We start from the raw sequence: 14,139 nt of genomic DNA on the forward strand, positions 1-14,139 counted from the left end.
GTCTGCTGCCGCTGTTCAGAGTTCTGGGTGTTGTCAGTGTTTAAAATCATACAGAAACAGATGCACTGAGCACAGACAACAGGCCCACAAACACTGTATGTACATTTCATTTGTACTCAATGTTTTTGTCTTGAGGTTTAAAAGATTGTCGATCAACAGACCAAACGGCCTCTTCGGACTTCCATGCAAACAAGAAGTGTTGGCTCCACCTTTAAAGAATAAGAGGAAGTGAAGCGATCATCCATCTTTGATTCCTGGTTCACACTAAAACGCGAGGAGTCGGAGGGCTTTTCTTCTTCTCTGATGTGTTTGTGTCTCCTCGTCTGAAGGAGGAGACAAAGTGAAGGAAGCACAGCTGTGTCCTTAGCAGCAGAGTTTAACCTTCAGTTTTAATAGAAGGCCACAGCTGGAGGATAAACAAGTCTTCCTTTTAATACAACTTTACAGTCACCCAGCATCCTGTTTCTGAGGACAGGGCTGTTTATTTTAAACACTAGAAGGAACCTGGATAAGTAAAAATATTAATGAGATGTCAGTGTCTTTATTTAAATTGTGAATCTGACTTTTATAAAATTGATCATTTGGTCGTTTCTGTAACATCCTGACATGTTGAACATCATATCACACTCAGAAATATGCATGAAAAACTTGCTCCACTTCAACATTATTTATCAACAATGCTTCTCCACCATCGTTTTTGCAATTTCCAAATAACATAAATGTGGTTTTATTCAAATTTAGTGATAACTTATTTCTATCAAACCATGTTTTCAGTTGAAGCATTTCTTGTGTGAAAATTCACAAAAGCTGCTGTAAATTCTCTCCAGCAGAGAAAATATTTATATCATCCACAAATAAAATAAACTGTAATAGCTCCGGATGTTTTACATTTATGATTAATGTACAGCATAGGTGTCAAACTCTGGCCCGTGGGCCAAATTTGGCCCGCAGCCTAATTACATTTGGCCCGCGAAGCCATACCAAATTACTATCAGAGCTGGCCTGCTGGTATCATACAGCTAATATATATATTGTTTAGTATTAAGCTTTGCTCGTTCCATATTCAGCTTTTCAGCAAAACTTGTTTGAGTCCATAAGAAGAGATTCATTCTTATATCTGGAGGAAGATTTTTTTTCAATAAATATTAATGTTAGCCCGCGACTTTGTTTGAATTTTGGCCCACTGTGTGTTTGAGTTTGTCACCCCTGATGTACAGGATAAATGTGTGAAACAGAAAATTTAAGTTGTTCTGGTTGATTGACTTTAATGATATTGAATTGATAAGAAAATAAAGACTAAACCACAACCTCAGCCTAAAAACATCTGGCAAGACATTTGGTGTCTTTAATGATTTGTTCAATTTGTTGTAAAGAATAAAAATCATTCTCTAGTAGTTGTTGTTGAATATTTGCTCAGTTTGTTGTTTTATATGACTTCAAAGTCCATTTTCTGTTGTTTAATTCTTAAAGCAACGTGAGTATAGGAAATAAACTTTCATTATTTTCTTTAATTCAAATGACAGTGGCATATTGCAGTTGTGTTTTATTAAACTACATAAACATGGAGCAGCTAAATCTGTGGCGAGGACCTGTGTTCTTGAATAGTTGACTTTAGTTCTCACAAAGCATGTAAGTCGCCTCAAGGCTCTTGATGCGACTGTTGTTGTGATTTGACGCTGTATAAACAAAATTGAATATTTTATTTACTGTTCCTCAGCCTGTGAAGCATTGATGGTGTCTCTCAGTATTTAAGGTGGAGTTGGGTTAAGAAAAAAAACACAAAGCTGAAGGTTTTTATTGTCTGATAAACCACAAAGTCACGAACATGTGACTCAGACTGGATTAACTTCTGGATCACATCTTCTGAACCAGCTCAGAGCTCCTGAAAAAAAAAAAAAAAAGCTGAGGAGAGACCCGGATGGGATTCACCCACAACAACATGCCTGCAGGCTCCTCTGGGAGACAGCCGAAACAGACTGAGGCTACATCTACATCTTCCCGATAAATTTGAAAAGTGTTTTCGTCTGAAAACGCTCCACGTCCACACTATCGTTTTCAGTCGTTCTGAGTTTTTCGTTCACATTGAAACGACTAATCGCCCTGTGTTATTTCTGTCTGCCGTTTATTTATTTTTCGGCTCCTTAAAACATCAAAAAGGCAAAATGTTGAGGAAAAACAACAAGTTTTTTAAATGAATTGACAATGAAGTGGAGCTCTTGCTGCGAGTAACACAAAAGTACAAAATTGCAAAAGTGAGTTAGAATTAAAGATTTTGAAGGGAAGCTATCTGGAGCATGTACAAATTGATATTATCTTTAACAGGGCTGTCAAAATTGAGAGCAAACAAAACAACTGCTGTTTAATTCCCTCTGCCAACTTAGTTTAATTGTTCACATGACTGCATCATATGACTAACTAGTTTCCAAAAGTCTCCGCTTTCGCTGTCCACTTCAAATCGCTCAGTTTTCCTTGACCAAAAACGTCTTCTCGATGTGGACACATCTCCAAAACGGAGAGAAAAAGATGACTTTTATGACCTGATCCACATCAAAGAGTTTATGTTGATCAGAACAGTTTCAAGAAAACTTTCCCCCACCATTTGTGTGCTCTTTTTCCTGGATTACTTATTACTACTTACGAAATGTGCAGGCTAAGAAGAGATGGAAAAGAGGCTTTAGGGCCAGCATCCAGGTACACATTAGATGAGCCTCTAGATCGGAGATTCCCCAACTGGTCTGGAGTTTTTGCTGCCAGTTACCCTTCTGGATTTGGTTGGAAATGAAGCCTGGATTCTTCTTGTCTGATTTTCTGGATTCTGTCAATTACCTGTGTTATGATTCGTTCGTTATGGATCAGAGAAGAAAGCAGGCTGAATCCAGGTATAGGTGTCAAAAATAGTGATCTTTATTACATAACTCTAAAACAGAGGCATGGGAAGACAAGCGCACAGTAACAGATCTTCGGCGAGCGGAGGCTCTCCATATCTTTTTATACTATTCATGATGACGTCACACAGACCTTACTGGAAATGATATCAAGTCCCCACAATCCCAAAAGTTTCCCTTATATAGACATCAGATGATAACTTTAAGAGAAAAACAAGTGTGTGATCTGTTGTGCATTTTGTGAAACTGTGAGTCCACTAGAGAAGATGTCCTCCCCTTTGTTAATAAGTGTGTATGTGAGGGAACGTGCGTGTGTCACATAAGTCTGTATATATGTGCACGTTAGTGGGGCCCGACTACGTGCAAAACTGAATGTAACAGTCCAGCTCGAGTGGAGTGGTGATGTTGCAACAGCTTAAGCAGAGAGAAAGAATAATCCAGAACAACCATATACTACTTCAAGTGATGGAAATATGTGTACATTAATATTTTACTCAGATTAACATAGATCTAAATAAAAGGTTATTCTGTCAACAGATACGACAATGATATATTGCTGATAAACTGATGCAGACTAATGAAGTAATAATGAACTAATAACAGTGCATGTAAATGATATCAGTGAGATTAAAATAACATACATTATCCTAACAACCCCTTTGAAACAATGTAAGACATTCAACATAATACAGGTCAATCAAACAGATCTAATGGTTTTTAAGGGTATAACCTGATCTGCAACAATATCATAATGCAACTACTTTGATCTCATATATAAGGTAACATATGATAACAAAATAATCTCCACACCTGTAAACTGCTGTGCCCTCGTAGCTTGCATTGCAAAACCAGTGGCTGGTCCTGCTGTTAGTTCCACTTCCACAAGCTGATGTGGAACCTCTTGAACACCCACTCCATCGCCAACAAATCCTTCTCCCTGAATGAGATTTCCACAGGAAAAAAGTTGGATTTTCTGTTTCTCTCTGAAACATGGCAGAGGGATGGTGAGGTTATTAACCTAAACCAACTGCGCCCTACTGGCTGCTCCTACTTGGGCGCCCCCTGTTTCAGTCACCGTGGTGGAGGACTTGCTGTCGTCTTTAAGGACAGTTACACATGCAAGTATCCAAACAATCAAGGTTGGCTCTATGAACATGTTTTATTGTGTTTTCATTTATCACCCTCCTCTGCTTCTTAATTCAGATCAAACTGAGGTTATTGTACTCGGCCCTGAAAATCTTAGAAATATGGTCTCTAACCAGATTCTTACTCTGGATGGCATTACCTTGGCCTCCAGTAACGCTGTGAGGAACCTTGGAGTCATGTTTGACCAGGACATGTCCTTCAACGCGCATATTAAACAAATATGTAAGACTGCTTTCTTCCATTTGCGCAACATCTCTAAAGTTAGAAATATCCTGTCTCAGAGTGACGCTGAAAAACTAGTTCATGCATTTATTACTTCCAGGCTGGACGACTGTAATTCATTATTATCAGGATGGCCTGATAATAATGGCCCCACCCCTTATAGAATATGATGTAACACTATAGATCAACTTAGCTCAGAATATATAAAGCATATAAACAGTTACAGCAATATGATGCAACAAACACAGCAGCTACTGATCCAAAATACTCAAAGCTTCATACACAGCAAAATCTCCAGTGTTAAATTAACACTAGAGAGTGTCTATATGGGTCCACACCTCTGAGTGTTAAATACAACACTGTTGAGTGTTAAATGAACACTTTTGACAGTGTTATATGTTTGAAAGTAACCTAGTCAGTTTTGAAGATTAACAATGGCTAACACTGAGCAGTGCTGATTTTCTAACACTGGAAAATAACTCAAAATGTTAGAAATATTCCAGTGTTAGAAAACCAGCACTGCTCAGTGCATCGGAATGAGCCACGTCGTTTCTTTCGGTGTATTGAAGCAGGCTGCAAGCAGACATACACCAGGTATGGCGCGTTTAAGGCTCATTTTTACCGAAGACACTCTGCCCCCACCCATGTCACTGGTGTGGCGGTGGTTCCTTCGTTTACATGTGCAATGGCGATGTGTGAACGTCTGTGTCAGAACTCTAAAGAGTTAATAGCTCATCTGAAGAGCCATATTGTGGAAGGACACGTGGTCACTTGTCCAGTAAGAGGATGCACAAATACCTTTAGAGTTAAATCATCTTTTACTGCTCACGTGTCGTAAACACAGAGAGTTTTCAGACAGCAGCATTGGTGATTTATATAGAGAGTCTGCATGTCAATCATCATCTGTTCCAACCACATCAGATGACTTTGTACCCTTGATTTCCGAGCCTGCTGCACAGTCTATTACAGATGAAGATAATATGGAAATGCCCCCTGAATTCTGTGATCTTTTTCTGAGAAACGTTTCACTATTCTACTTAAAATTGCAGGGTCAGTTTCTACTGCCTGCTTCAACCATACAGAACATTGTGGAGGAAATGCAGAACATACATGAGTTGGGACAGACATACAGTTTGGGTAAACTTGCATTACTGTTAAAAGATGACACATCATTATCAGAGGAGACATCAACAAAGTCTGCGAGTCTGTCAAAAGCTATGATCTTTTTTCTGCATGTCATACCGGGCCATTGAGGACAGTGCACTCCAGAGCTCAGATCTTTAAAAAAGCCTTCAACTATGTGGAACCAAAGAAAATATTTTTAGGGAGAGATGAAAACAGAAAAGATAGGTTTGCCTATTATGTGCCTTTAAGAGAGACTTTGAGATGTCTGCTAGAGTCTGATCTGTGGCAGAAATCAGAAGAGCCCTCTACTGAGCCTCCTGTTGATGTTCTGTGTGACATAAGTGATAGTAAGCTGTTTAAATCAAATGATTTTTTTGGTCAAAACCCATCATGTCTCAAGCTAGTACTCTACCAGGATGCCTTTGAAGTCGCTAACCCACCATGTCTAGGTCATGATATCTTTGAGGGAGTTTTGGCTTATGATGTGGCACTGTATCTGAAATACTTCATAAAGAAAAAAGCATGGTTCACTTACTCCACTCTGAACCGACGCATCAAACAGTTTAGTTACCATGCCTCTGATGCGTCTACAAAGCCATCTGAGGTCAGTCCTCAAGCAGCTAAACTCTCAGGACAGGCTATACAGAACTGGAACTTCCTCCGACTGCTGCCTCTCATAGTTGGTGACACAGTGACAGACCCCACAGATGATGTGTGGAACTTAACTCTGCAGCTGAAAGATATTGTAGACATGGTGTGTGCTCAGAAAATTTCAGTGGCTCAGGTAGCATATCTTGATATTCTTATTCAAGAATATTTAGAGTCAAGAAAAGCTCTGTTCCCAGAATGCAACCTGAGACCAAAACACCATTTTCTACGCCATTACCCAGCACTGATTCTGAAATTTGGCCAACTGATAAGATTATGGACAATGCGCTTTGAAAGTAAGCACAGTTATTTCAAGAGGTGTGCCAGAAATCTGAAAAATTTCAAAAACCTCTGCCATACACTCTCTGAAAGACATCAGATGTTTCAAGCCTATCTTGCAGCAGGGTCATTGTGTCAGTCTGTCTTGAAGGTCAAAGATGGTTCTCCATTTTACTCAGTGCTGTACAGTAAAGCCATTCAAGAAGCAGTTCAAATGTTTGACTTTACTGAAACCAATACAAAGGTCACAGTAGAAATGATGTACAAGGGAACACAGTACAAGAAAGGACACTTCCTTGTCACAGGGGGCTCTGACTCTGTTGAGTTTGGTGAAGTAGTTCTCATTTTGATTAAGAATGACAGTGTTTATTTTCTGGTGTTGGTGCACGTGACAGAATACCATTCTCAGTATCATCTGCACTCAGTGAGAAAGGAAAAAGACAAGATGCAGTGTGTGAACATCATTGACTTAATTGATTTCTATCCATTAACATCTTACATGAAGTATGGGTACCAAATGGTTCCTTTGAAACACAGTGTGCTGTCACAATAAAGGTGCTGTTAGTTTGGTACTTACGTAACACTGTATAAAAGTGTAGTATCATGTTTTTTGACTTTTCCAGTGCTTTCTTTTTTTTTTTTTTTTTTTTTTTTTTTTTTTTTCTTTTTTTAAATGACATCAGAAACAGCAGTATGCGACATTACGTGATGGCAGAGCTTCAGTTCATCCTTTGTCATTTTTTTTTTTTTTTTTTTTTTTTAATAAATAGGACAGGGGGAATGAATGAGAGAGAGAGGGGGAGAGAAAGAAAGAAAACCAAAGGGGAGAAGAGACGGTGAGAAGGGGGGGGAAGAGAGAGAAAAAAAAAAAAAAAACTCCTGGGTCACCTGTATGGAGAAAAAAAAAAAAAACAAACAAACAAACAAAAACAAACAGAGGAGACAGCAAACAACAAAGAGCAACATAATAATAGAGAAAACAAAGCACCATCACAATAAACTAGCTAGTCATAGATATCAGTATTTACTAAGTAATAAACGATATTGTGCAGCACGCAAGATAGACAGCGCACAGTGTGCTTTGAGGCAGCAGCCAAGAAAGCTTTAGTCCGCGTCTGTGAATACCCATGTGTGCATACCTGTGTGGATCAGCATGCTTGCATTCCAAAGGTTTCTCCATGTAATGATCTGCTAGGGAGTGTGGGGGGGCCACAGCCCCGTCCTCCAGGGTGTGAAGCGGGTATGGAGGAGATCAAAACTCCAGACATCCAGAGGCCCCCAGAACACAAGAGACCATGGAAGACCAACAGAGGGGCAGCCGCGCCACTGTCCCGGAAAGAGCTGAGGAGAGTCCCAGATGAGGGCTCGCCCAGCAGCCGCGGAGCAGAAGTCAGGGGGAGTTGCAGTGACGCGCCCGTGAGCTCCGCCGGCCCCCAGCTGCGCCTGAGTGACCGAGCCCTAGGCCGAGAGGCCGGGGGCACCCCACCTCCAAAGGGGCCCGAGCGAGCCCCAGGCCCCAGGCCCCGACAAGCGGCCGCCAAGGAGTGAGCCGGTGTGTACCCGGACGCCCACCCCCAGACACAAAGAACCACCAACACACCGACACCTGAGGGAGTCCGCCACCGGCAGGGGAAGTGGTGGTGGGGGGAGATAGGCCTCCAAACCTTGGAGGGCCCGAGGTGTCCCCAGAGAGGTGGCGTCTGATACCCAACCTGACATATAGACACAGACATACAGGCACACACAGACACAAACATCCATTCCCACCCTCATGCTCTCATATGCACTCACTCCACACTCAACCAACGTGGAGACAGACATAAAGAGACGCTGTACACACGATCACACTCCCCAAGCGTACTCTACAAACCGGGTCTAGGTACCCTTGCCCCTGGAGGGGGGAATTGCACCCAGACCCAGGTGGTGTTACCCTTTTCCCTGCGGTGGGGAGAGGCAGACCACCCCGACTCCGCAGCAGCAGGGAGGCCCCACACCCCAGACCGCAGTCGGACGGCCAACTCCTCCTACTAGCCCTCCCGCTCCAGCAGGCCGCAGAGAATGGGGGTGGGAGAAGACTCCAAACCTCCCTCCACCCGCTCATTGTAGTGTTGATGCATATGTGTTCTAAGGTGCAATTAAAACCCAGGAGGGCATGGAGCTACCTGCCAAGGAGCAGCAGGTAAGCGCATAGTCCCTCCTGCTAACCCTCAATGACTAAGTGTATTTAAAATTGAGAGGTGGGCAACGACGTCAGGGGTGAGGTATACACCCTGATGGTGATTTGGACTCCGTGATTGTGCCCACCCCCAAGATCCTATATGTATGTGTAATGAGAGTGTGAGTAATGTGAATGTCTAAGTTGTGGGATAAAATTGAGGCAGAGGCAGCCAGAAGGGGACAGGGGGGGGGGGGGGGGTAGCCTCCTCTGCACCCTGGTGACATACCCCCACTCCAAGGCCCTGCATGTGTGGGTGGTTGTGGAGGAGCGGGAAGAGGGAGGCAGCTGGAGATGGGGAGGGAAGGAAGGGAGGGGCAGGTAACCCCTCCCTGGGGCCAGCTCCCCCGCTGACCCCAGTAGGCACTCCCACCCTCCGCGACCCGCCAGGGAAGGGGGGCCCAGGCCCATCAGACCGGGGCCCAGTGCAGTAGCGCCCCCCGGCTCCACAGAGCCCTGGACAGTCCACCCAACCCCACCACAGAGAAAACTGCACCCACCCCACCAACCACACATCTTCCAGACTACATAAGACGGTAAACGCCCAGGCTGAGATCTTCCTCCACCTCTCCTGTATCTCCCCCTCCTGCAGAGAGTTCCTGAGAGAAGAAAGCTCCTGCAAGATGTGACCATCCCCCCCACCAGTTGAAGAGCCCCCCAGGCGGCTCGATGCACCGGCGGCACCCTGCTCCAGGGCCGGGCCCCCATGCACCCACCCGCCCACAACCCCGGCAACACACCAACCAGGACCCGAGCCCCCGAGGCCCGGCCCGGGCCCCAGCCCAGAGACGGAGCGCCCCCAGAACCTCACGCCCATCCCGGACCCACCCAGGGGCAGCCAGGTTGCCAGGTCAGTAACCCACGTCCGTCAGCACAGACCCTCCCCTAGCCCCGCTGCACGCAGCCGCGAGGAAACAGTCACCTGAGAGCCAACAGAGCCCTCAACCGGACGTGACCGCTACCCCTGTGAGGGTCATGTATTTTTTAATTTTCCAGTGCTTTCAACACCATCAGGCCGACCCTCCTGGGTGATAAGTTAGCAGCGATGCAGGTGGATGCTTCTCTGGTGTCCTGGATTGTTGATTACCTGACAGGAAGACCACAATATGTACGTCTCCCACAGTGTGTGTCTGACAAGGTGATTAGCAACACAGGGGCACCACAGGGGACTGTCCTCTCCCCCTTCCTCTTCACCCTCTACACCACAGACTTCAGCCACTGCACAGAGACCTCCATCTTCAGAAGTTTTCTGATGACTCTGCGGTGGTTGGATGCATCAGCAGGGATGATGAGACAGAGTACCGGGCTGTGGTCGACTCCTTTGTCACGTGGTGTGAGCAGAATCATCTGCAGCTCAACGTGGCAAAGACCAAGGAACTGATCGTGGACTTCAGGAAGACCAGGAAACACTTGACCCCTGTTTCAATCCAGGGGGTCAGTGTTGACATTGTGGAGGACTATAAATACCTTGGAGTACACATTGACAATAAACTGGACTGGGCTAAAAACACCACAGCACTTTACAGGAAGGGCCAGAGTCGTCTCTATTTTTTGAGGCGACTGAGGTCCTTCAACATCTGTCAGAAAATGCTGAGGATTTTCTATGAGTCTGTGGTGGCCAGTGCGATCCTCTATGCTGTTGCATGCTGGGGGAGCAGGCTGAGGGTCGCAGATGCCAACAGACTTAATAAACTGATCCGTAAGGCCAGCAATGTTGTGGGGATGGAGCTGGACTCCCTCAAGGTGGTGTCGGAGAGGCGGATGCTGTCCAAGATAAAGACAATGTTGGATAACACCTCCCACCCACTCCATGACATGTTGGTCAGTCACAGGAGCTCGTTCAGTGAGAGACTGAGATTACCCATGATGCACCACTGAACGACACAGGAAATCATTCCTGCCTGTGGCTCCCTGTACAACGCATCCACTTAACACACTGTTTGCTGCTACAACTACACATGTTTCTTTTCCAAATATTTATTTATAAGTGACTTATGTATGTATGTATGTATATATATGTATATATTGTACTATTCTTAGTTAGCGTATTGTCTGTCTTGTCTTAATGTTGGTTTAAAATGGAGCACTGTAACAAAAAATAATTTCCCCCAGGGATCAATAAAGTATTCTGATTCTGATTCTGATTCTGAGTATCAAGCAAGATCAGCTTCATGTTTTAAGACCAAAGGTACCACTTGGTGTAAATTGACCTTTATTCACATTCTTTTATCAGACATCTCGGAAATGGGGGACAGCATAAGGAGTTCCATTACTAAGGTGCTGCCGGACCCGTCTGCCTTAATCCTTGAAATTGTACTGGAGGCACTACAATCATTAGGAGTGGAGACATCTGAGGACTTGCAGTTCATCAGTGAGACTGATCTGAACTCTGTCCTGAGACCAGTTCAGGCAAGAAAACTGCTGGCTGCCTGGAAACAAACCAGTAAGTATTATGATTTCATTGCACAATAGCCATGAAGGGCTTTGTTTTTTCTATTATGCTTTGGCCAAGGTCCAAAAAGTACAATTAATCTATTGTTTGTGATATTGTTTTACAGCACCAAATATGGAAATTTCAAGCCAGGCCAGCATATCGTCTCCATCTTCTTGCTCCTCATTTTCTGCCTCCCCCTCACCCAGTCCAATATATTCTCTAGACTGGGTAGATAACTTTAGAATTCCAAGTGAAGATTTTCCAGAAGACTTGATCCAGTGTCTTCAGAGAGCGAAAAGACCAAAGCCTCGATTTTGGAGGGAGATGATCCGCATCATTGTGAAGGAGATGATGAAAGCCTGTGCCTCTCCAAGTAGAAGAGCCTCGACTGAAATTGCAAAAAAACTGGTTGCGATGTATCCCAAGTCACTGCAGGATGTCATAGAGGGGGATGTGGTAGGACAGGGGTACCACTCTTTGGTAAAACAGATTCAGGCACGAATTGAAAATGTGAAGAGGTCTACTTCACCAGTGTTACAGAAGCGCAAACAGGGAGGATCAGATGACACCGATGAAGTGACACCTGAAAAGCGAGCATCTGTTCAAGACACATATGGCTGCATAAAGTGGGACATGAAGTTTTTGCCAGTCAGTGAGACACTGGAAACCCAGCAGGAGAAGAAGGAACGTATGAAGATTCTCAGTGAACAGACAAGCTTCAGTCATGAAGAAGTAAAAACTCTAATGAAATGCACCTACTACTCTCAGCGCAAAGCAATAAACAGCGGAGCAGACATGCAAACCCTCAAAGAAGAGTGGCCTTTTTTGTTTCAGGTGATTGGAATGACAGTCCATTTTGAAGAACTTACTGGGGTACCGCTGAAAGAGACTTTCCTCACCAGTCTGGAAAAGAAGGGTATACTGCTTCTGGACTTTCTGAAAACCACTTGTGCAGACAAGAGCAAGCGTGTCTTGGAGGCTGTCATAAAGCTTCGAATGCAGAGGGGACAGCTGAAGGGCTGCTCAGAAGACGTGAAAGATATGATGCTCCTCCTCTCCTATTTCGATGAAAAAGAGGAGACCCTCTTCCACTATGTTGATGAAACATGTCTGGCAAAAGAAGTCCAAGTGGAAAGCCTGCCTGTGACACCATGAGTTGAAAATTAGTACAGTGTGCACAGAACCTAAGCTAATGCAAGGATACGCTATATTAAATGTCTGCACTTTCACTATTTTAAGACACATTTGAATGGTAAAGGGGTTTTACAGTTAATTCTTTTACACTTGTATTTCATTCCAAGGATCCTCCTGCTTTGCATCGAGACTGTTCATGCTCAGCATTGACCACAAAGTTGTAAATGACCAAATAACTGACTTCATCTCTGCAATCTGTCTGATGCTTGGTAGCTACTACTGCCTGAACATCCACTATCCCCTGGAACTTGGCTCCACACTTGAATTTCTTCAGAGGTAATTCTTTTACTTTTCCCTTGCCTTTCCCTTTCTTTTCTTTTTTTTTTTTTTTCCATTGTATAGTGTTTTATTATGGATTATTGTGTTTATCAAGGTGTTTCTTCAACATTAACCCAGAGAAGGGAACAAAAGTTGAAAAAACTAAGAAGAAGACACTGCATGTGAACCCAAGAGTACTCACCCTCATCGCCGATCTCTCTGACCGTTTAAAGACATTTTGAACAGATCGGTACAGTCAGCTTAACTGTACCTTGACTGGGAACTACTGTGTTGTTTATGTTTTCAGTTATCCCAGCTGATATTGAGAATTGTGCTCTTACCTGATTTCTGTTATCACAGGCATGCTTTTCAGAGGTTTTGACCATGTATCTTTAAACAATCCCTCTAACTAGGGATTGTTACTGAGAACTGTACTTTTGATGTTTCAGAGATGTTCTATATTCTATACAACAGAGTTTAAACTATTTGAATTTTGTATTGCCCTAATTAGCAAACAAGTTAAGTGTTGCACTGAACTGTTAACATTGAAATTTAAACAGCACTGTCTGTTACACACATTACTTGACTTTAACTGTTATTATAGCATTTTGTAGCTCTACGTTTCTGCAAAAGTGATGTCACAAGCTTATGTGCTTGTTCAAATTCATGTTTTCCTGACAATGGTTAATATACATTTGTTATTTGTAATTAAGTCTGCACCCAAAGATTCAATGAGAGGTAAGCAGTGGTATTATTCAAGTTTTGCTAAAGAAAGATGGACAGGAGACACTAATCTTAATCAGCCGAGCTCAGGTTCATGTCCAGGTGAGCAGTTTCATACGCTATAAAATGTAGATTGAATGATAGGTCTCATCACCATGCATTCAGCCATTAACTTCAAGTTCTATGATAAATCAATAGGAAACTTAAATACGTTTTCCAACAAATTATGATTGTGATTAGGGCTGCGTTGTCTGTGTATCACTTTTACATAAGTAGATTTAAAGTATAACTATTGCCAAAATGCAAACTGGGCTGTTTTTTTTTTTTCTTCTTTTTTCTTTTTTTCCCTTTGATGCGCTCAAATTTATGCCCCGGCCCCCTAGTATTCCCATTCACTGGCTATTGACCACAAAACAAAATCACGGTCAATCTCAAAAACGGCTCGTTTGTCGTAATTATGCTTTTAGATATATGTTTGTCTCGTTTACAGTTAAAAAAAAAAAAAACAGCCCAGGTTGCATTTTGACAATAGCTATCCTTTAAGAACTGTATATTTTACACTTAAGAAATCATTTATCATTAGATCTGTTTTTGGCAGCACGTTTTGTTCATTTCTGTGCATTTTGCTCAAGCACTGATCAAACTTTGTCCATTTTTTTTTGCTGCAGAGGGGATCCTGCCAGTCCAAAGTGAACTCCTGATGGACATTGAAGTACTCCTGCAGAGCTTGTATCTTCGACACCATGCGCATTAGAAACTCCACTGAGTCCTTTCCTTCACCAAGGCAGGACCCAGTGACTCATTACTGTTGATAGGTCAGGGGCAGGTAATATTTTGTTTCATGTTTATTCATTCCTCCATGGATTACCAGCCATATTATGGACACATGCTGTATTCTCAAGATCTATGCTGTTTTGTAGGAATAGATAAAATGATATGTTTAGTCTGTTTTCAAATGGTATGTCAAATTTTCTCATTGTTTATCAGTAATATTCTCTACCTTGGTACAC

General features: G+C 43.1%; 1 protein-coding gene across 1 annotated transcript; it reads left to right on the top strand.

The window, feature by feature from the left end:
* Positions 1–10,720: 10,720 nt before the first annotated feature.
* On the top strand, positions 10,721–12,175 carry LOC146712301 (uncharacterized). Its single transcript, XM_085452018.1, has 2 exons — positions 10,721–10,963; positions 11,079–12,175. The coding sequence occupies exons 1-2, from the start codon at positions 10,765–10,767 to the stop codon at positions 12,107–12,109; spliced, it is 1,230 nt and encodes a 409-aa protein (XP_085308144.1). The 5' UTR covers positions 10,721–10,764; the 3' UTR covers positions 12,110–12,175.
* The last annotated feature ends 1,964 nt before the right edge of the window (positions 12,176–14,139 follow it).

Source organism: Copadichromis virginalis, linkage group LG3 (genome assembly GCF_057382275.1).
Source record: "Copadichromis virginalis isolate Kocher_CV1m ecotype Utaka linkage group LG3, C_Virginalis_male_GT1.1, whole genome shotgun sequence".
In the NCBI taxonomy this organism is placed as follows: domain Eukaryota; kingdom Metazoa; phylum Chordata; class Actinopteri; order Cichliformes; family Cichlidae; genus Copadichromis; species Copadichromis virginalis.

What these genes read in the sequence shown, in the direction of transcription:
- LOC146712301 (XM_085452018.1), top strand. Translation starts at nt 10,765, where the DNA reads ATGGGGGACAGCATAAGGAGTTCCATTACTAAGGTGCTGCCGGACCCG. An exon ending in GGCTGCCTGGAAACAAACCA is followed by an intron (nt 10,964 to 11,078) that starts GTAAGTATTATG and finishes ATTGTTTTACAG; the next exon opens with CACCAAATATGGAAATTTCA.